The sequence below is a fragment of the Protomyctophum parallelum genome, assembly GCF_964188405.1.
Source record: "Protomyctophum parallelum genome assembly, chromosome: 11".
Classification (NCBI taxonomy): domain Eukaryota; kingdom Metazoa; phylum Chordata; class Actinopteri; order Myctophiformes; family Myctophidae; genus Protomyctophum; species Protomyctophum parallelum.
In genome coordinates this window covers 19975357-19998190 of record NC_139707.1, presented here as the reverse complement: position 1 = coordinate 19998190, position 22834 = coordinate 19975357, and the positions used below count along the sequence as shown (strand labels likewise).

Below are 22834 nucleotides of genomic sequence, written 5' to 3'. Positions count from 1 at the left end.
ACCCCCGGAACACTGTTGCCCTTTCACCATGCTAAATTCGCCAGGTCTATGCAAGTGAGCACAAATTACATGTGAGAAAATTCATTCACAAGCCCACAAATGCCATTCAAATGCCATTCAACACACACTACAACTCTCTTACAATTCGCCAACCTGGCAACTACTACCCCGTCTTTTAAGCCACTCCCCTGTGCTGCTCTGATCTCCGAGTCTCCCTGACAGTCCTGTCCGCAGGAGAATAAAACAAGGAAGGAGAGGAATCTTCGCCTCACGATTTTGCTTATTCCTTCAAAATCACTCTATATAAAATATCGCTTACTCAGCGAATCTCTTAGTTACGTCAACATTGTTCTTCCACACTACTTGGTTTGTTCCAAACTATTACAATTACACCGTTCGAATTCGCCATTTCGCCTGCCGAGTACTTTTCATTGCGCACACACACACACGCACACGCACACACACACACACACACACACACACACAGGAATAGCCGTGCAGCCTATACACGGCGCCAGCGAGACAGGACGTTATAATCTTGAGTTTCATTAAATAAATGTCTTTCTCCGCACGCGCACGTGCGCACACAACATTATTCAACTGAAATGCGTAACGCCAATATTGGGCTAATATAGGTAATATGCTACCAATATGTGGATAGCCTACAGGGATTTACCCACGGAATGAATAAATATATATTATCATCTATACCAGGGCTGCCCACACTTTTTTTTACTTCAGAGCTACTTTCAAAACGACCAGCAAAATAAAACTATCATCCCATTGGTTTTTATTTTTGGTATTTGACTTTGCTACTGATGATTGTACGCAACAACAACTATTGCATTGTGTGTTTGAGCTGACAGGCCCTTTTTGATGTCAATCAATCAAGTCATCTCAGGTCATCTCAAGCGGCAGATGCAAAAATCGTTTTTTATATTACAATTATATATATTTTTAGGGCCATGTCATGTGGTCTACCTGCAAAGCCTTTGTGATCTATACTGGTAGATCCTGATCTACCTTTTGGGCACCGCTTAACGTCAGATCAGCCGTTTTGTCGGTCAGCGCCAAAAATGCTCCCCGACAGCATAATCGGAGCAAATACCGGGCAGTGTGTATGAGCCATAAAGTGTTGACTACACTACACTAATAAGGACACATAATAATAACTAGAAAAAGTGCCCTTCTGGGCACAGGTCTCCACCAGGTTATCCACAGATCCGTGCAGTTAGAGGTAAAAACACTTTTCGGCCAGTTATAGCGCCACCTTGAGGCTGAGTTGAAATTGTTCATGTGGCATTTTGTCCTGGGCCTAGTGGGAATGTGGGTGCACAATTTCACGGAAATCACGCGATGTGTTCATGATTTGCAGCATTTTGTTTGAAACTGAGCACTCCTGTGAACTTTGGAAGCCAATCTTAACCAATCAGGATGGAGTCTGAGAAATCTGAAAGACCGGTTTGGTTGAATGGCTCTAGAGAGACTGTGTACCAATTTGCGTGATGTTTGGACAAAATCTGTAGGTGTACTGTGCAAAAACTTGTTTTGCACAAAGCGGCCTCCTGGTGGCGCTATAACAGGCCGTTCTGGAAAGTTTGGGGCAGAGGTTCATCGTTGGCATCCAGGGAGTGTGTGTACCAATTTGCGTGATGTTTGGACAAAATCTGTAGGTGTACTGTGCAAAAACTTGTTTTGCACAAAGCGGCCTCCTGGTGGCGCTATAACAGGCCGTTCTGGAAAGTTTGGGGCAGAGATTCATCGTTGGCATCCAGGGAGTGTGTGTGCAAAATTTGCCATCGACCGGGTTAACGGTGGCCGAGATTAGCTACTAACGGACACACGGACGGACGGACGGACGGACACACAAACGGACGGACGGAGTGCAAAACATACTCTCCCCACATGCCTTCGGCCTGGTGGAGACAACTAATAACCCATCCATTACTACATGTGGAGTCAACTCCTGCAATTTCCTTCTTCCCATAGCGCGGCAAGGTAACTCTGGGATGAGCGGCCGCAAAGCGGCCGCAAAATTCTAGTATCTCTATCTCTGTATGGCCATCCAGGGTTTGATGACGTCCGTGTTATGATCTTCATATATGGAGACGGCCATATGGTGGCGTGTCACGAGGCGTGACCATATATGGAGGTGTGACACGACACGTGCCGCGACTGACTGATGGGATATGCAGGTTTCCATAGTAAACTGCAACCTACAGTCGCAATTACAGTTGCAGTTACTTGTAATTTTCACGAGTTTTCTGTGGAATTGCAGGTTAATAGTGAGTGTAGTGTGATTTGCATGTTGTCTTGATTTTGATTAAAGCAGTATTGCTGCTCAACAGGCTCTTACGGTACAGTCAGTCAGACCGCTCTTTGTGATGAAAGGCGTGATTATAATTGTGTCTGCTATATATATGACAAATATGGAAGGACCATGAATGCCATGAATGGAGGTAATGGAGCATGTGAAAGGGTGAAGATGTAAAATCGTTAACTGAAAAATTAATTATGGAAACCCGAGACGTACAGTATATTCAGTATGTGGGAAGGTTAATTGCTTGAGCCAGTGCCCTCTGTACTCCTCTCCACATGAACTCAAACGAAAGTACGTCTAAAAACAAAGAGAGAAAAATTGCTGTGAAGGTCAAAATGTGTCAAAGACATTCAAGGCTTTGTAGATATCGTTGCAAAATCCAGTGTTAATTTAACTCTTAAATAAATACAGTTTGGCTTGGTCCAGACTACAATATGACATCATTCAGAGGTTTGGGTGGGCGGTACCCATCCTAATTTTGGCCACCCCATTTGCCACCAAGATGTTGTGACGGGGGCAGCAGTGTCTCAGTGGCCGCTTGGCAACCAGAAGGTTTCCAGTTCGATACAGGGCACCCCCAGAGTTAGAGTCGAAGTGTCCTTGAGCAAGATGCTGAACCCCTAATTGCAGGTTGGTGCTTTGCATGGTTTCCTCTGCCATCGGTGTATGAATGTGTGTGTGAAGTGAATGGGTGAATTTAATACACAATCTATGTAAAGCTCCTTTTGCAGCTATTACTGCACCACACTGTATGGTATGGTGCACCATACTGCACCATTTACAACCCAAACAACAACAACAAACCCGAATATTTGGAAGAGACACAAGACAACTTCCAGGAGGAACACCTCTGAAATCTCTGTCTAGTGACCATTCATAATCACAACCTATCTCTAGGAAGGTATCCTGTAACCTATTGCTAGAAATGGAAAACCTCTATATACTGTACCTCCGTCACAAATTACTATGAAATTAAATTATTTTTATAGAGCCGAAATAAAATAGTGGTAGCCCTCTCAAACCAATTTATTTAGTCTCTCCAAGTCTAGTATGCAACGCATCAGGCTTTAGAAGTTGCTTCTTTGGTAAATGGTGCATTTATATAGTGCCTTTATCCAAGGCGCTTTACATACATACATGCACATACATTGATAGATAGACAGATAGATAGATAGATAGATACTTTATTGATCCCCAAGGGGAAATTCAGGTTATCCCAAAGCTCGTACAGGCATGTTAGTTAAAAAACACATCACAAAAGCAGGGGGACACATGTTAAAGACTAAGCGGGCATTCCATTCACACACATTCATACACCGATGGCGGCAGAAACCATGCAAGGCACCAACCACCACATCAGGAGCAGTTAGGGGTTCAGTATCTTGCTCAAGGACACTTTGACACTAACTCTGTGGGGCCCGGGTTCGAACAGGCACACTACTTAAAAAAGGATGCCATTCTTTTTCTGTAAACTTTGTTCTCTCCATCTTTCTATAGGACTATGTGTTTATCTGCCATTTGAGCATAAAACAATATTTAGATTTTTCGTATCACTTGTCACTTAAAATGTTGAACCAGACTCTACTAGAGTGTCGTTCAACGCATGGCTTTATTGTGAACCCACATAGGCGCATCTTAATTCCAGTGGTGCATTGCATACATTATACTAAGGAAACGTTTGTGTTTCGGCTGGTCTCAACGACATGCACAAATTCCATTTAGCTCTGGGAATACAGTATAAAGATATTGTACCAGACCACACCTTGTTTGAAGACCAACACCCCTACCAGGTGCATATTTAAAAAAAAAGAATAGATTAACACATGCTCTTCTGCTAGCACCACATTGCTCCGGGTGGAAAATAGGGCCCTGAGAGTAAAAAAGAATAGTGTAACTTAGAAAGTGTATGAAGGAAACCAAATGAAGGCTTATGGGTCCACTTGGTTACATGTGTACATTCTCAGATTTAAACGAACGCTCAGGATTTTACTGTGCATCCACATATTTAACAGTGCTTGTATCTGCCTGTGTGGAGACCAGAGGCGTGCGTGAGACGATGGAAGTAATTGATGCCGTGTCAAAAGCCCACAAAGGCTAATCAAATCACAGGCCTGGTGAATGGCATCCAGACCAGTGTTCTGGTCAGAGACCAGTTCCTGGTAGCGAGAAAGCCCAGAGGATAATATGAAGTCTGCAGAGCAGAACAGTCAAGGGTGGGAGGTGTCGATAAAATCTCAGCTCTTTTCTATCACTGATATTGTTCATCCTTTTGAGAAGTTTGAGTTCAGAATAAACCAAAGCCATGCAGTGTTTCTTGTTATTTTCAGGGATGCCTCAATGAGCATTGTAGATGAATATACCTTTCACAGCCTCGGTTTAGATGATGTTTGATGTACACTTAAGTTATCTGATGTTTTGTTTTGATATGCTAGTGAACACTGCTAGCCTCTGGCAAAATGTTATTCAAACGTCCATTGCATCAACTACACTAAGACGTTTTCTTTTTAAAAGATTACTATTGGCAACATGTCAGTTCTTCGATCAATCATAGAGGGACTCTGGGAATAAGGCTTAATCTGAAGCTGTGTGATCAGTATACTTTTTTTTCCTTTTATGGAGAATGAAACAGTAAGAGCCTATATACATTTTATTAGCCTAAGATTATTTCAGTTATGTTGAGACCTATTTCCTTGGGTTGAAAGCATTTGCTAATTTTGTTCGTTCCCCTCTTATTTCCATTCTCATCTAACTACCAAAGCTACGTACATATACTGTAATGTATCGGACACCGACTGGAGATGGCTGCTTGGTTTGGTGACATTCCAATCATGAGCAAAAGGTCTATGCATCCATCTTTGATGCAGTTATTTCATGCACACGGATCTGTGTGGTCTCCAGTACTCTACCACTTGGCCATGTTGTTGGAGAGTTTGTGGACATGATGAATGTAGCACTAGTTTTCCGTGCTCATTCATGTGTGTGCACGGGACCTGCCGGAGCTCAGGCTGTAGTGATGGATGAGCTGAAAATTTGAGCGTGTGGGCCATTTACTGAATAAGTCTTTATTTTGGCCTCCAATACCCCTGCTCTGTTACCCTTGTCTTAAGGCCATAGCTGTATTTTCGTTCGGTTGTCCAAGTAAAGGGGTATTACACCAGTCTAAAACTATTTGTGTAGCTTAAAACGGGGGTATCTGGCAAACAGGTTTATACTCAGAAGCTTAGGTTAATAGCCTACATTATTCTGTTAGAACCACCGCAACCCCATTGAGGCTGTTTATTCCATGATAATGAGTGAGATTTTAGTCTTTCATTTTGAAGATCCAGTAAAGAACTATACATTTCTCCGATTTTCATGTTTTGTTGCTTGGTTGTTGAGGCAGGGCTTATGGAAAGTAAAGCATATACAAAAACCTCAATCAATAATTGTTCTTATAATATAATTATTTTGTTTCAGTTTCAGTTTTCAGTTTCCGTTTCAGTTTATTTTTATTTCCAGTGCAACATCACCCCACAGGCTTTCTGTGCACTTCACAACAAGGATACAACAGAAAACACAATAGCAAGGAAACACATATTAAAATGTGTCCATGCATGCGATAGGACACAGTTTCCTTGTCAGTGATGATAGTGATCTGAGTCCTGCCCTCTGTTATGAATGGGGATTATGTGTGACTGGCCAAGTCTTAATATTTGTCTCAGTTTATAGAATACGTGAACTGATTATTTTCTTGGAGCCCCCTTCTTAGATCTTTTTTTTTTCTTTTTTTATGTTCTGTTTATTCATTTTTTGTTTTTTACAAATAGAAGTAAATTGAGAAATAAAAACAGAGCCCCCTTCTTAGATCTGACACAACCTGAAGCCATCCACACATTACTGACACGCGCACGCACGCACGATCGCACGCACGCACGCACGGTCGCACGCACGCATGCACACACGCACGGTCGCACGCACGCACTAATAGTACTAGTGTCCAAGTGCATGTGGGCACTGGGTACCTATCAGTTGATAGATGGTAATTACATAGGCACAGTCAATCAATCAACAATTTCTTCTTCTTTTTTTAATATATTTTTTATCCCACGATTTTGTAACCCATTTTTCACCCCTGTGTCAATCATCTAATGTGATCCTGGGCTCTACACACCCTCCACCAACCTAGTCCCCATATAGGGGACAAGGGGAGAGCAACGGACTTGAACTCATGCTTCCTTCATGCCTGAGTGTCCAAGTTGCTCCTTTACACCTGACAGGGGGGAGTTTCCCTGGTTGGACGTAGCGTGTGGAAGGAACACGTTATTCCAACCAGTTCCTTTCCCCTCCATCAGGCGCCCCGGCTGGCCAGGGGGAGGCAGTTTAGTGACCAGGATTACTGCATGTTTTTTGTGAGGGTACCTACCCTAGGGGACACGGGGAGAACATGCAAACTCCACACAGAAATCAACACAATCACAACACAATCAACAATTTGAAGCTGCATATTATGTGACAGCTCAGAGGAAAAGGACTAGCGCCACCAGGAGGCCGATTTTTGCTAAACACATTTTTTATATTACTCCTACAGATTTTGACGGATCTGTGATTTTTCATATTCCGTGAATTTCCGTCTAGATTGGTTAAGCTTGGCTTCCAAAGTTTGCAGGAGTGGACTGTTTTGAACCAAATGCAATATATCATGAACGCAGCATAGCGATTGTCATGAAACTTTGCAGTTTGCATGCATATTCCCAGCCAAGGAAGAAATGCCACCCTACATTCTGTAAATCAGCCTCATGGTGGCGATATAACAGGCCTCATTGAGATTAGGAGGGGTGAGCGGCAGTGAGCGCATCAAGGGAATTAATCCAGAAAGTTTCCCTCTGGTTCATTCTCCTGAGGCAGTCACCCCTCCATTGCTATTGTGATGTGACATGTTGTGAGCTTGTAGATCTGCTATTTTTGTAATTTTTAAAACAACTGAACGTTGATGAACGCAAGTTATGATTTTGTGCAACATGTTTTTAGACTACCTCCAAATAGACATGGCCTCATGCTCCCACCCCCCTGTGATCTTTGGCGCCCCCCAAGGAGGCCTAGCTAGACCTTAGGTTGGGAAACACTGACAGAGATTAGCTGAGAAAAAGAGCACAACTACAAGAACTGCTCCTCGGAGCACAGGTCTCTGCCAGGAATTCGCCAATCAGGATAGAATATAAATAAAAATCACACCTGTGTGAAGTGAGGGGCGCTAATATATTAAAGTCTAACTCATGTTGCTATGATTAGGTGATGTAAAACAAACGGTGACAAAACAAACATTAAATTCTCTTTATTGTTAATGGCATTTAATGTTTGTGTTAGGGACAAGATGACGTAAATTTTCCCTTCACTGTCAATGGCGTTTTTAAAACATTGAACTAAAAACAACAGATCTGTCTTTATCACTTGACTATAGACAAAATGTGTAACGATTTGTAGTGATGTGGTAGTAATATTGCCTTTTCCTTGGCCTCTGAGTGTGCATAGAAAGTTTTACACAGATCGGTGCAGTTATAGGTAGGTTGTATTCATGATTTGAGACATTTTGTTCGAAAACGGACGGAGCATTCCTGCAAATCAGGATGGAATATAAAAAATCACACCCGTGTGAACTGAGTGGTGCAACTCCCCTCTCCCCCTGCCCCCCTCTCTCTCTCTCTCTCTCTCATTAGCAGGCAACAGTGAAGCACTATCTCTCTCTCTCTGTTTCTGGCACAACAGCGCCACTTTTGCCCCTACTGGTACTCTAAACATAGTAACATAGTAACATAGTCACATAGTCACGGACATTGCTGTTCCTTGGAGTGGTTGCACCACTCAAAAAATCTGAAAGACCCGTTTCGTTTAATGACTATAGAGATACTGTGTACCAATTTGTGTGATGTTTGGAACAGATCTGTAGGAGTAGGAGTGTCAAGATTTCTTTTTTTCTTCAGAATATCGGCCTACTTGGGGCACTATAACAGGCCCATGTGAAATAATTGGGGCAGAGGTTCTGCTCTGGCATCCACAGTGTGTCTACACAGTTTAGCTGCCATCAAGCCAACGGTGCTGCAGATGAGCTGTACGGACGGACAGACTAGGCTGCAAAACATAGTCTCGGCCATGCCTTTCGGCCTGGCGGAGACAGTAACTTCAAGTTAACTCTAGTCATAACAAGAAATTGGTTGTGTGAATTACCAGAATGTTTTTTATATCTTATGAGAAGAATTATGAACTCTCTTTGCATATCAAACGTCATATTCATATACTGTACTGTAATGCACTGCATAGGCATGAATGTGCCTCTGTCCATGGCTTAGTTGCAGCCTTCAAGTGCTGTTGACACCTCTTCTGATTTCAGCTCAATCCATTTTGATGAACGTTTGACAGTACAAGCGCTGCCTTTGACAGTACAAGCGCTGCCTGGACCTAAATTTGAATAAGCCATTTGTGTTTACAATATGAGCGAGCACTCTCACAAATACAGGAATGGAAGAAAGAAAAAACACCCCTGAATTTGCTAAGCACAATGAGGGCACTTGACAGTGTTATCATCAGTAGTGTGCTGGTATATTGACTTTGTAATATATAAGTACTGTAGTATGGTACAACATCAAGGCGAGAGCATGACTTCAGGCTCATATTAGAGGTTGCATTGAAGCAGCCAGTTAGTTGCTTTGATCTGTGCTTCAGAAAGGATTGTCTGCCTGAATACTTATCAAAGACTTACTTGACTAACTTAGCAGAGCGGAAAAATATGTAAAATAGGTTGACATTAGGCACGTAACCACAGCAAGGTTGGTTTTGAATGTTTTCTCATAAAACAAGTGTGTGTGTGTGTGTGTGTGTGTGTGTGTGTGTGTGTGTGTGTGTGTGTGTGTGTGCAATCTGACAGTTTTTGTCAGTCTCAAGGATTTGTCAACCATGCCCTGAGGAGGTTGCTTCTTTCATTTCAGTTAATTGATTTCCTAGGTCATTGATGACGTTTGTCACATTGTCTGACAAAATGAAAGTCTTATCCTCCTGCGGGTCTCTGTCAAACCAACAGCTAATGGCACAGAATATTATGGTATCTTGCAGGTTGTGCAGCCTTGTACGAACCTAGTTCCTGACATGATGCACAACAAAGTACTTTAAACTTGCTATAGTCTCATTATAGATGGCCTCCTGTAAATGCTGCTGACAGAGGTATAACTGGCAGCCATAAACTTTTGGCTAGCATGGCAGATGCCTGCTGCCAGACCGGAGGAGCCGTTATCATTTGTCACTTTTTTCTGCAGCTGACACAGAGCTGGACGATTATCAGCTTGTCCCTGGACCATAAGTTGTGTAGAGCCCTCATGGGACACTCATGGTATGGTGACACACCCTGCCATTCATCATTTATTAGCTGCTATGATTATGTTGCAAAGTCTTCATTTTACCATGGGGGCTTGAATGATGACGTCATGTGAAAACGGTATATATTCTATGGTGAGTTGTAGAGGTTATTGCAGGTGAAATTATTAAAGTTTTGTTTTGTTTTCTGTGACGTTTCAGAAATCCCTCCCCCACGTTACGCCATCCAGATCAATGGTGCAGGAGCTTCTGCCACTTCATCGGCCAGTAAGTGTCCTTCCTCCGTCCCTGCTCTTTGTCATTGTTCAAGGTGTTAAGGCACATTTATACATCATTGTACAACCATTCCATGTCATGACAAATAATGAGTCTTCACACTAATCCTTCAAAGCATAATACTTTTGAAACAGGTCTTCTGGATGAGATAAAAGTTAATGTATAATGGTGTATTGCCAGCGCATCCATAATGGATGTCCTCTTGTGACAAAGTTGAAAAAGTCAGTTAAACTCTCTCCTGTGAACTTCTCGTACTGTATGTCATGTTATGGTGACTGCTCAAACCACCCAATTTTAGTATAATACAAAATATAAAGAATTCTTGGCCAAATGTGGAAACATGCTTGGGGTCTTTTTAACGGTGACTCATATTGTGCCCTCTTAATACGTGAGGAGGCCATATTTCTATTTACTTTTTTCATTTAGTGCAACTGTAGGTCGCAGATTACTATGAAAACCAGTCATGCCTCCATATATGGCTGTCAGTCCATCACGCCTCGTGACACATCACCATATATGGTCATGACACGTCAATAAAAATACAAATTAAAATTAAAAGATATATATCATATGGTTTAAATTGAATTTGAAGTTACAATGGGTTTGTATAGGAAGGGTAAAATGTCTGATAAAATGCATATCATTGTATCTAAATACTGAATCAAGCCATTTAAAACCGGTTTCTGTATACTCACAAAAGCCTGGTGGGTAGACATTAAAAATCACACCTGTGTGAAGTGAGGGGCGCTAATATATTAAAGTCTAACTCATGTTGCTATGATTAGGCCATGTAAAACAAACTGTGTCAAAACAAACATTAAATTCTCTTTATTGTACAACATGATGTAAATTTTCCCTTCATTGTCAATGGCGTTTTTAAAACAAACATTTAACTAAAAACAAACATCATTCTCCATCGTGCAAAATATACTGCCTTAATATCTAGAGAGGTTTGTGATGCCTGGCAATGATGTAAAATTATTTGCACGCCTTTCTTTTCTCTCTCCTTCACATCAGCTGTTGATGAAAACCAAAGCAAATTGGGATTTTTTTTGCCACGAGAATGACATAAAAAACCATGTCTGTTATTGATTGGTCAAAAGAGAGTCCAGTGCATCCTCTGGGGACATTAAAACCTAAGAAAAGCTCTACTGATGCAGCCATTCTTTTCTAGACTTATTTTGCTTTTCGGAGGGTGTTTCTTTTTTGGGCTTGCATCCTCTGTAATGTGGGGTAATGGATTGGATGATATCATATCAAAGTAATCTGCTCAAACAAAGCCCACCAGGGTACAATGTGGGGAGACTGCACAATGTTATCAAGCTTCACAGGCTATTTTGTGAGCAGCCTTTTCAGCCCTCTGCCAGACCCCAGTGTCTGTACGGGCGTGCGTGTGTTTGTGTGTGCATGTGCGCGGGGTGTTCAGGATAATAAATGCATCACTGGCGCCTGGACTTGTGCGGCCAGAGAGCTGCCTTCTGTGACAAAGTGGCCTGATGTTTAGCATCCTGGCAGCGCTGCCTTTGCTAATGGCAGCAACCTCTGCTTAATGTCCTGACGCTAATGAATTCTCAGAATTAACTTTCAGAGCTCAACAAACTGATAAAAGAAACAGAATTGCAGTGTCTATTAGGTGGTAGGAATTAGACTGCTTTTGTTCACTCCTATCTGGTACATGGCCGCTGCTTTTAATGTTGTAGTAGTGCTTACAAACATGTTCAGACACTTAGGGCCCATAGACGAACATACAGATCGATGACGCATTTTAAATTATATATGCTATTTTAATTCACAGAATACATCATGCATTAGCATTATATGGGTTTTTTATAAACCATGCAACATCAGCATCTTCTTATGTTGACTGGTTATGGTTACAGGCTCATTCTCTGGTGTACCTGTCCTACAGTATATGTCAAATCTGTTCAGCAATAAAACACCTGTTCAGCTGGAGTTCCATTGTGTGCTTTTGATTATCTATTGGCCAAGGTGCCAGAAGCTAAAGCCAAGCTTACATAATAAGCCCTGAGCCAGTATCACAAAGTGACAAGACCTATTGGCAAACACTGCACATAGCTGATAGGGCTTGCTGCTGCAGTGGTGGAGCCACGCTTGTTTAGAGTCAGGGGGCCATGGTGATGCTGACCATGTGTTACTCGAAACAAAAAACGGCAGAGGAAATGGTTCAGTGACCCAGACTGGCAAGGAGCTCCCCACTGGATGCGAGAGTTAGACACAGCTAATCTAGAGCAATCAGCTTTCTAAAATGCTCAGGTGAATGTGCAGTGTTTGTTCTTTTTTATGTTAAATCTTTCCTTTTTGAGAATCTGAAACTTTAAATATCGGGATTTTCCTGTATGATTTACCCATAAGAGATTACATCACACTAGCGTACGTGATTTTACATAATGGACAGCATTCAAATGTAGTAACAGCATGGTGGTTGTTGTTTTTTTTTAACAAAGGTGTCTCATAAAAGATTTTGAGGCGCGTCCGTCTGTGACTCACCTCCTGGAGCACCCGTTCATCAAACAGGCCCATGGCAAAGATGTGGTTCTCAGACAACAGCTGTCTGCACTCATCCGGGAGCAACAAGAGCTAGGCTGCAAAACCAAAACAAAGTAAGTTTTAAAGAAAATATAACGCCTTTGTTCTTCAATTGCAAAATTGCCCTTATAGAGAATCCAATCTGGTTGCATTTTATTGTGCTACTGTTCCTGCTAGCAGTGGTAGTGGAAGTCTTGAGAATTGAGGTACAGTAAATCTAATTTCTGCCCAGTAGGGGGCAGGGTCTTATCTGGTTACACTCTTGTAGAAAATGATAAGACAGTATGTGATTAAAAGTAGGTAGGAGAGTGGGACTAATTTGACCCGAGTGATTGTGCTGACTAACTATAGATTAATAAAAGCCTTTTAGGCCAGTGAATCTGAACAGTCTGAAGAGAAGCATTTAGTTCCAGGCACCATGCACTCCCCCACCCATATATGATTAAATCAACGTGAAACACTCACTTCAGAATGTATGTACTTTATTTTTCCAGCCATTCTTCTGCATTCTTTGTGTTGCTAATGAGGTTACCGAGTCAGCAATATTTTATATACTCTGTGTGTGTGTGTGTGTGTGTGTGTATATACCGAGTATACCGAGTACAGTACATAAGTAAAAATATTAATACTGCAATATAGAAATGGTAAAATTTGGAATAGAAATAACAGTATTGTAAATACGCTACTTGAGTAAATGTACTGCAAACACGCACGTGCACGCGCACATGCACGCGCACACACACACACACACACACACACACACACACACACACACACACACACACACACACACACACGGGTGGCAGTGGCTCAGGAGCCGCTTTGGAAGTTTGCAAACTGACACACTGTATATACCGTACACAAAGCACACATTACATATTAAATTCAATAGTATGGCTTGTGAGAAAGCATCACCTCACTTATTTGCTTTAGAGAGATGCTGACTCGATGTAGTTTATCTTCATTTAAAAAAGCTAGACTTTGCTGTACCTGCCCTTGACTATATGAGATGAGATGTGATGTTGTGTTTCCTGTGTATGGTGGGGGTCTAGTCCAATCCGGAGTTCCTCTCCATGGCAAAAGTGGATAATTGGATTAGGAGCTTGTAAGGCAAGAACTGGGCTCACCCGGTTTAGTCTCTCATGCCACAGATCAGTCCCACAGTGACTTCACATGAGAATAAAGATACAGGCAACTTTAAAGCAGCTGCAGTAGGTAGAATATGGATGTGCAAGCTTAGAGGTCTTGGATCTTTTTTGGGAAGTTAATCTCTGGAGATGCAAAACGATGATGATTACGTTTGCAGAGACCAAGTTCAAATACCAAATGTATGTTATACTTGATTTCCTCTTAGTTACATTCACGCTATATTCAGAATAGGAAATTAATAGGGCAAGGGAAGAAAACAAACGCCTAAAGGTGAAGCCTTGAAAATGTTATTCATCGCATATGATTGATTATTAATTCTAATAGAATATAAATGCCTTTCTGCAAATGAGAAATGGTTTTCATTGTTATTCCTAAATTGAACATTGACATGCAATGCATGTTGGGGATTGTACTTTCCAATGTCAAATCGTTATTACAATTATGCAGAGCACACTGCAATTCATTCTGTATATCCATGGTTTTATGCATGCATATGAACACACACACACACACACACACACACACACACACACACACACACACACACACACACACACACACACACACACACACACACACACACACACACTGTATACATAAATGCAAAGTAGCTGTACACAAATAGTCTGTAATTTCAGACTCTCACACGCACACACACACACACACACTCATGCACTCTCTCTTTCACAATACCAAGGGGATCCCTTGAGATTCTTGCATTTGTTCCATTGAGCTAGCTGACTCTGTGTTGACCTCTGCCCACTGGGTCCCATTGAAGAGTGATAGGTCAAAACAAAGATGAAGTGCAATCACAGGCCCTGATAATGGGAGAGACCTCCCAAGGGAAGAGCCTTAAAGGGGTGACAAACTAGCCTTGGGGGTGAAATGGCTTCACACAGACCCAGGCAGCTTGATTGTTGCATCCCATTGTTGTGCACTTTGAAGCCTTCTCTGACGTGTTCTCATATGCCCGGCTTCATACAGGCACGAGCGGATCAATACTCGTAAAACCCTCATAATAGAGAGCTGTCCTGATGATGATCTGGTGAATCTGGAGTTCCTAGATGAGGTAAGATTTAATGTGTTTATTCCGTGGTCCATCGATCGGTCCCTGGCAGTAGGCAATTGATCCGCAGTCGGTGCGTGTTGCTGTGAGATTTACACCTGTTTCTTGTCCTGCAGGAGATAATAATTAGCCGCCTCCTAAAGAGGTACGACGAGCTGCAGATCTACACCTACGTTGGTGACATCCTCATCGCTCTCAATCCCTTCCAGGGTCTCAGCATCTACTCTCCTCAGGTTGGTACTAGGCATGTAACGATATATCGTATATCGATGTATATCAATATTAATCCCGACGATATGAATCGATTCATTGAAATAAAAAAACTGATTTCCATTTTCTTTCTTTTTTTTTTAGGTCATTTAGGTTTTTAGGTCATCTAGTGATTTAGTCATATTCCATCATATTCAAGTGCTTTTGGAGAGAAATGATAGTCACTTTCAGTAGTAGAGCTCTGTAGAGGGGAGCTGTGTGTGTCTGTGACTATGCCCAGGTGATGATGGTCGTTGATGCTCATCAAGGAAGGCAATTATGTTTCTGCACTGTCAAAAGTAATGCTACTTCTTTTGCAATGTAGTTAAATAAATAATCTCAGGGGGGAAGATAAATTATATATAATTAAAAAAACTGTAATTTTTCTTTATATATATTTATTAATATCGTGAGAAATCGTGTCGTGAACCTCATATCGTGATACGAATCGTATCGTGAGTTTAGTGAATCGTTACATGCCTAGTACTTACTCATCCACACACACATTCTGATTATGTTATGTTTTGCATACTAGATAATGGGATTTCCTCAACTTTGCTGCAGCCAATGCTGCCCTATTAGTCAATGAGCATCTTATCAATGGCACAATGTAGGCAAACTCTGGATGTGAGGGCCCGAACCTATACATACCTGTATATTATATAACTGGTGTCTGTTCTTAGTTCTCCAAGCTGTACCACGGACTGAAACGAGCTGACAACCCACCACACATCTTTGCCACAGCAGACGCAGCCTACCAGGGCATGGTGACCTTCCTTAAAGACCAGGTACTGTATGAAAAATATATTTTACTGCCCGATTGTTGAAACAAAGCATTTGTTTATGTAAACTGTGTAACTGTTTATGTTTCAGTGCATCATCATTAGTGGGGAGAGTGGTGCAGGGAAAACCGAGAGTGCCCATTTAATTGTTCAACATCTTACCTTCTTAGGAAAGGTATTGTACTTGATAATGTATTACGTGTGAAAGATGGTGTACTTGTGTGATAGTTTACTGTGGACGTTAGGTACTTTAAACTTACTCTATTTGTGAATAGGTAAGGTAGTATATCTTATCTGTGGCATCATATATCATAAATATCCCCAATTTAAAACAATAAATGATTGTTGAGGGGTGCTCATTCATGGGTAATGGACAGTTCAGAAACCTGTCTACCAATGACATAATTAAAGGGGATTAGCATGCTGCAGTAGAAGCCATTGTTCTTGAATGTTTAAAAGCAAACAAACAAAAACTATATTATTTAAATAAATAAAAGTTTTAAATGAAAACCTGCTTACCAATAATGAAACTGGTAGGCCGGTTTCTGAACTGTCCACAGACCACCTTTGAGATAGGCCGAATTGCGGTGCCATATATTATAATGACCATTATAATATATGGACCAATTATAGATAACCAATTAGAGGACCAATTATAGAGGACCAATAGAGGACCAATTATAGATAAGATAGGTTAAAAATAGCCAATAGATTGTTAATGTTAATATGAAATTATAATAGATATTTCTGCTCTTAGGCAAACAATCGGACACTGCGCGAGAAGATCTTGCAGGTGAACCCCCTCGTAGAGGCCTTTGGCAATGCGTGTACAGCCATCAACGACAACTCCAGTCGATTTGGCAAGTACCTAGAGATGAAGTTCACGCCCACCGGGGCTGTCATGGGGGCCAAGATATCCGAGTACCTGCTGGAGAAGTCCAGGGTCATCAAACAGGCTACGTATGTACTGTGCACTCTGAGACTTGTTCCAGGCCACTGGTCGCTATGTCTTCACTGTAACTCAGCCAGTAAGATTACTGACCATGCTCTTTGTGTTCCTTCAGAGGAGAGAAAAACTTCCACATATTCTATTACATATACGCTGGACTTTACCACCAGGATAAGCTGAAGCATTATAGGTTACCAGCCAAGAAGCCGCCCAGGTGAGTTGGCAGGGAGGTGTACTGTACTGTAGATCTTTGACGTAGATCATATACAAAAGCACAGTTCTATTTTTAGTTCAGAAACTGACACTGATCATCTTAAATCTCTAGGTACATTGAAAGCCAGCAAGGCCAAGTGATGCAAGGCATAGTTTCCAGCAAACTGTACGCGGAGCAGTTTGATGCAATCCAGGACTGCTTCCGCATCATTGGCTTTACTGAAGAGGTGTAGTAAAAAATAATAATTACAAAATATATTGCACCACATGTGATTAATGTGAATAGATTTAGTCGTGAAAACGTCACCTTGTGCTTATTTACATTGGCCCTTTCTCCTCTTTGTTTCCAGGAGGTCAACTCTGTGTACAGGATTCTCTCTGCCATTTTAAATACTGGAAATATTGAATTCAATGCCATCACCTCGCAACACCAAACTGATAAGAGTGAAGTGCCTAACTCGGAGGACCTAGACAATGGTGAGATACAGTAAAAATACATTGTGGACTGCATTATCATCACATAGTTACAAAGGAAATGAGATCTACTGTAGTTAAAGGTAGTGTAAGTGATATTCTTGGTTTGTTAAAAGGTTAACCCATTTAGGCCTGACTTCGAAATAAAAATAAAAGTCTTCTGAAAGAATATATATTCAATAGCTAAAGCATAACATAATCACCAAAAGGGGTTCCCGCCCAAGGTTAAATCTCTATATTCTGATAGTAATCATTGCTATAGAGTGTTCAGTAACAAGTCTCCATGTCTCTCCAGCTCTTTAATAAACAGAAAATACATTTTCAGTTAGGTGACAAAATGTCAGCCAATCAGGAGAAAGTAGGCAATTTTGTACCCTTATTTCTTTGTTACTTACAATTCCATTGATTCTCTATCCTGATTGGATAAAATTGGTATCCAGACCTGAAAAATGCAATTTATGTTTAATAAAATAAAACACCCTATGGCAATCAGTTCTAATTTAGTGCTTTTTTTTTTTGTTATCAAATGTTTTTTATTTTAAGACAAAAATCACAATAAGACACGTTAACATCATGAATGACTTAAAGAAAACAAAACACATATAAAACAACACATAACAGCAAAAACAAAGAACACAAAAACAAAAACAAACAATCCCACCTACCCCTCCCCCCCGAGACCAAAGATGCCACAAAATGTCATTACTCCTACTACTGTGCAATGGAAACAAAAAATAAATAAATAATGATAATAATAATAATGATTAAACCATGCCCTTAACCAAATCTGCAATACCAGACCAAATCTCAATGTTTTCCTCTTTTGCACCATGCAATCTTGCTGTAGACATCTCTAGATAAATTATATCTAGAAAGGTCAAAGCCCATTGGCGAAATGACAATGTATGAGGCGGTTTCCAGTGCGAAGCAACCATCTTCTTTGCGGCCGTTACGCCAGCAAAGAAGACACGAATACGGGTAATTTAGTGCTTTTTAACACTTATTTTAACCAAAGAAACTCACTTACCCTATCTTTAACATTAGTTTTAGCAAAAAAATACAAAATGCTCAAATATTCTGCTTTCATGTGATGTGTTTGTACTCTATGCACAATTATTAATTATTTACCACAAGCTTGGTTTTAAATCTCAGTTCATGAAATCAAAATAGCATCTTTGTACGCCACATTTCAGCGGCGTCTCTCCTCAGCATCGGCCCCGAGGAGCTCCAAGAGGCGCTGACCTCTCAGTGTGTGGTGACCAGGGGCGAGACCATCATCCGCACCAACACTGTGGACAAAGCCACCGACGTCCGAGACGCCATGTCCAAGGCCCTCTACGGACGCCTGTTCAGCTGGATTGTCAACCGCATCAACTCCCTGCTGCAGCCCGATTTGAATATCTGGTCAGTGTGGGCGAGTCACGAACATGTGCTGTTTTTTTTAATAGTGATCTCGGTAGAAAGACAAACACGGGAGAATACAAATGGGCTGACCACAAGGAGAGCAAAAGACGTTTCAATAAATTTTTGATACGGAGTTGCGTGCGGAGAAAATAATATTCAGATGATTAAAAAGACTTCTGAGGGACTGTAAAAAGGAGTGTTCATTGATCCAAAATAATTCCCTCATAAATGTCTGAGAATCATCTCTCTCAAAGACATACAAGAGCGTTTGTCTCCACACCAATCATCTGCACATTCTTTCTTATTGCCATTAATAACCTGTTAGCTAAAGGTGACCTCCACAGCCGGTGGATAGTGGCTGATTATGACAAATGTCCTTGGACAGTGGTGGACATGAAACACATGTCTTGTTCCCATTCCTTGCTGTTTTGTAGAATTCTTCGAGTAGTTCTTTGTTCTTCCATTAGTTCTAGGTTAGTGTAAACCTTGGATGATACTGTACAGCAAATTAAAACATAACCAGTTTGCACTGAATCTATGAAACCACGTGTCACAAGATTTTCCATCAAGAATAGGCTTAGGCCATTTACATCATTTATTCTGTATTTGGGTTGAACTTGGATTGTCATTAAACTTTTATCACATATTATGGTTGCTGGGGATTTGCTCTCTCGGCTTCATAGAAGAATGACTTTGTTTGTCCCATTTTTCTCCTTTGAAGTGCCGTGGAAAGCGGCATGAATGTTGGAATCCTGGACATCTTTGGATTTGAAAACTTCAAGAAAAACTCCTTTGAGCAACTGTGCATCAACATTGCTAATGAACAGATCCAGTTTTACTTCAACCAGCACATATTCGCCCTTGAGCAGGTGGGTGCTTTGCAAGGAGGGGTCAGATTCTTCCTGATTTGACAGCTATGGAAATATCCGAATCACAGTCTGTTTAGAATCAGAATTAGTTGACTATGGATGTTCACATACAAGGAATTTGACTTGGTGCATTGCTCTCAGACGCATAGAAAAGAAATACAGCCGAAAAGAGGGGAAAAAACCTATAAAATATACAAGTAAGATATTTTTTTAAAGTATCAATTAAAAAAGGAATATAAGGTGGTAGACAGAGTATGAGAAGTGTTAACAGTATTAGAGATGTATATGATTGTGAATATGAACAGTATGAAGTTGAATAATATACAGTACATCTATCAGGACAGAGTTTTCCTCAGCAGCGAACATTATGTTAATCAAGCTGTATAAGGGATATTAATCGCTTTTCCTAGAAACAAATTACTCTTAATTCATTTAATGAAGTTGCTTACACTGGAGTGGGAGAAGGCTTTATTTTCCTTGATGGCACTGAATGGACATTAATGAAAAACACCATAATCCCTTTTAAATCAGCATTTGCTTCCCAGCCATCCTCCTGAAAGGAATAATAATAAAGTGCCATATCTTTCTACTCATCATAAGAACTGGCAGTAATAGTCTGCCAAAATAATTTGTGTTGCCTTGATTTGTTTTATTTTGAAGAACATTTCCAGGAACTTCTGTTGTTGCACTTCCTATATTTTGCATTAAGTATACCCTGTGCATGTAAACAATAAGGCCTTGTATTCGGGTGGCGCAGGGATAAAGTTCTTATAGGTCTATCTATGGGTTTGAATCCTACACAGTGCTTCCAGCTCTATAACCACATTGGGTTAGGCTGTGCGGGAAGGAAGCTGGACAGGGAGGACATTCGTTGTCGCTGCACCAGATTGGTCCGCCAGCAGGGCTGTTGAACTGGGAGGAATAGGGTGTTCCTCCGCATGTGCTATGTCCTTAAAAAGGCTTCTAAATCCTAAAGAAATTCTGAAAAACCCATGTTTCTGTGTCAGTGTTGCTCAACCTTTTTCATGTCAAGGACACCCAGAATTATCTCTATTGGGCCACGGACCCCCATCTCAAAATATGTAGTTCCAGGGACCCCCCCCCCCGAAGCAAATAATTTAGTTAAAAATGTTCACTCTGAAATTCAATGATTTGTGTCACATTTTTACTAAAAATAGCAGACCTACAAGTTCATAGCGCGGCTTGTAGATCTGCTATTTTTCAATAGCTAAATTATAACATAATGCTTGAAACACCAAAAGGGGTTCCCACCCAAAATGGGTTAAGGTGAGGTCAGCAGTGTCAAGACTACACAAGTGTGTGGGGAATTCAGGAATTGCTGTGGGCGGGTACCACTAATAAGACTGGTGCGTATGTCATCCTCCTGCACGCATGTTTTTATTTATTTATTTGTGGAACTTTCTCCTGGTGCAAAGTAGCTGTCATGGCCCTGACACACTTCTGTTGCTTAAGGGTAAGGGATTCTTTATGCTGACTTTGGCCCAGCCTGTACATAAAATATATTTGTTAATGACAAATAACGTTTTGACGTGTTGAGACACAATAATATATTACTCTGGGTTATTTGCTAATTTAAATAAATTAGCTCTATTTGTTATTTCAGAGCTATTCTGTATTATGCATTCACTGTAGACTTCAACTACAGATACAGAACTGGCTGCAGCAGTGTTGTGTTGTTGATTAGAAACTATGTTTATCCCAAGCACAAATCAGAAATCATATTTAGCCCAGATTGTTTAATTGGGTCATTTAGTGAAATCATTAACTGTACACTGAAAATCCTGAGTGTTAATATAACTCTAAGTTAAATTAAAGCTCATGATAAATTATAACCCATGATATTACAGTGTGTAGACTGATATAGACTTTCTCTGGTTCTACTAGATGGAGTACCAGAGTGAGGGAGTGGATGCCAGTCTGGTGGAATATGAGGACAACAGGCCCATCCTTGACATGTTCCTCCAGAAGCCCATGGGTCTTCTGTCCTTGCTGGATGAGGAGAGCCGCTTCCCTCAAGCCACGGACCAGACCCTTGTGGGTAAGACGCTGCAACATAGGCTGTATACTGTAACTTTATATAACTTGTCACTCGTTAAATATGACATACCTTTTCTGCTGTGATACTGATTTGTCTGTGAATATGTTACTTTACTGTTAAAGCATCTTTAGGAGCTTTTTCTTTTCTTTTCATTTTCTACTACAGATAAATTTGAGGACAATTTGCGCTACAAGTATTTCTGGAGGCCAAAACGTGTGGAGCTTTGCTTTGGAATTCAGCATTATGCAGGAAAGGTATTGTTCATTTTACCCATATAACTATCATTTGCCCATCTATTGTGTGGGTGTTTTTGTATTTTGTGCATTAAGAAATAATTTGCTCCTTGAATGAATTACATGTGGTTTAGACTAGAGGCCTAGTAGTTATTAGCCAGTAGCCACACTGGCATTCCTAACAAAAGTGTTGAAAATTCATTAACTCAACACGTAACTAAATATTGAAAATGTTTTAGGTAAAATGACATAACTAATACTTGAATCACAGAGTGTTTTTCCTTGCGCAGGTCTTATACAGTGTGGATGGATTCTTGGAGAAGAACCGAGATACTCTCCCCGCAGACATTGTTGTTGTGTTACGGACTTCAGAGAATAAACTTCTGCAGCAGCTATTTTCCAGCCCACTGACAAAAACAGGTAGGCCACGTACTTTACAGACCTTAATTAAGAGGGGTAGCGAAACAGATTTATTCAGTCTGTCGCGCTTTCTTTAGAACAGTGTTGTATCGTTAAACATTATTTCACTGAATTTATTCAAACTTTCCTATGGGACAAACTACTGCAGACAATACCAGGGCTCCATCTGTATAATTATTTGATTCTGTGCTGGTTCCTAGTGTTGTTCAAGGTTCCATAAAGGTTCAGGTAAGTAGGTTTCTTAAAGACCTTCCTCCTCATATGCATCTTCCTAGCCTGCTTCGTTCCAAGCCTCGATGAGCCGTGTGTGGATAAATCTGCAGCCTCCATTATCTCTTGAGAGGCTCAGCGCACCGAAAGAGTCACTGTTTTTATTTTCACTAAGCTGTCCCTCTTGGTTTCCCATTGCTGAATGCTATCTACATCTGCTTGTGGGTGCAGTGGGATATTTTTGTGATAAGGTTTCTAAATACCCAGGGGATG

General features: G+C 40.9%; 1 protein-coding gene across 1 annotated transcript in view; it reads left to right on the top strand.

Annotated features, from left to right (window-relative positions):
• The window catches only part of myo3b (myosin IIIB), an 87457-nt gene that overhangs the window by 17159 nt on the left and 47464 nt on the right, over nt 1-22834 (top strand). The window contains exons 9-23 of the mRNA XM_083775936.1: nt 9863-9928; nt 12403-12558; nt 14618-14702; nt 14816-14932; nt 15632-15736; nt 15822-15905; nt 16488-16690; nt 16795-16893; nt 17005-17119; nt 17243-17369; nt 18560-18770; nt 19492-19639; nt 21545-21698; nt 21864-21952; nt 22222-22351. Of these exons, the coding sequence (XP_083632062.1) occupies nt 9863-9928; nt 12403-12558; nt 14618-14702; nt 14816-14932; nt 15632-15736; nt 15822-15905; nt 16488-16690; nt 16795-16893; nt 17005-17119; nt 17243-17369; nt 18560-18770; nt 19492-19639; nt 21545-21698; nt 21864-21952; nt 22222-22351 (1889 nt within the window). The remainder of the gene's footprint in view (nt 1-9862; nt 9929-12402; nt 12559-14617; nt 14703-14815; nt 14933-15631; nt 15737-15821; nt 15906-16487; nt 16691-16794; nt 16894-17004; nt 17120-17242; nt 17370-18559; nt 18771-19491; nt 19640-21544; nt 21699-21863; nt 21953-22221; nt 22352-22834) is intronic.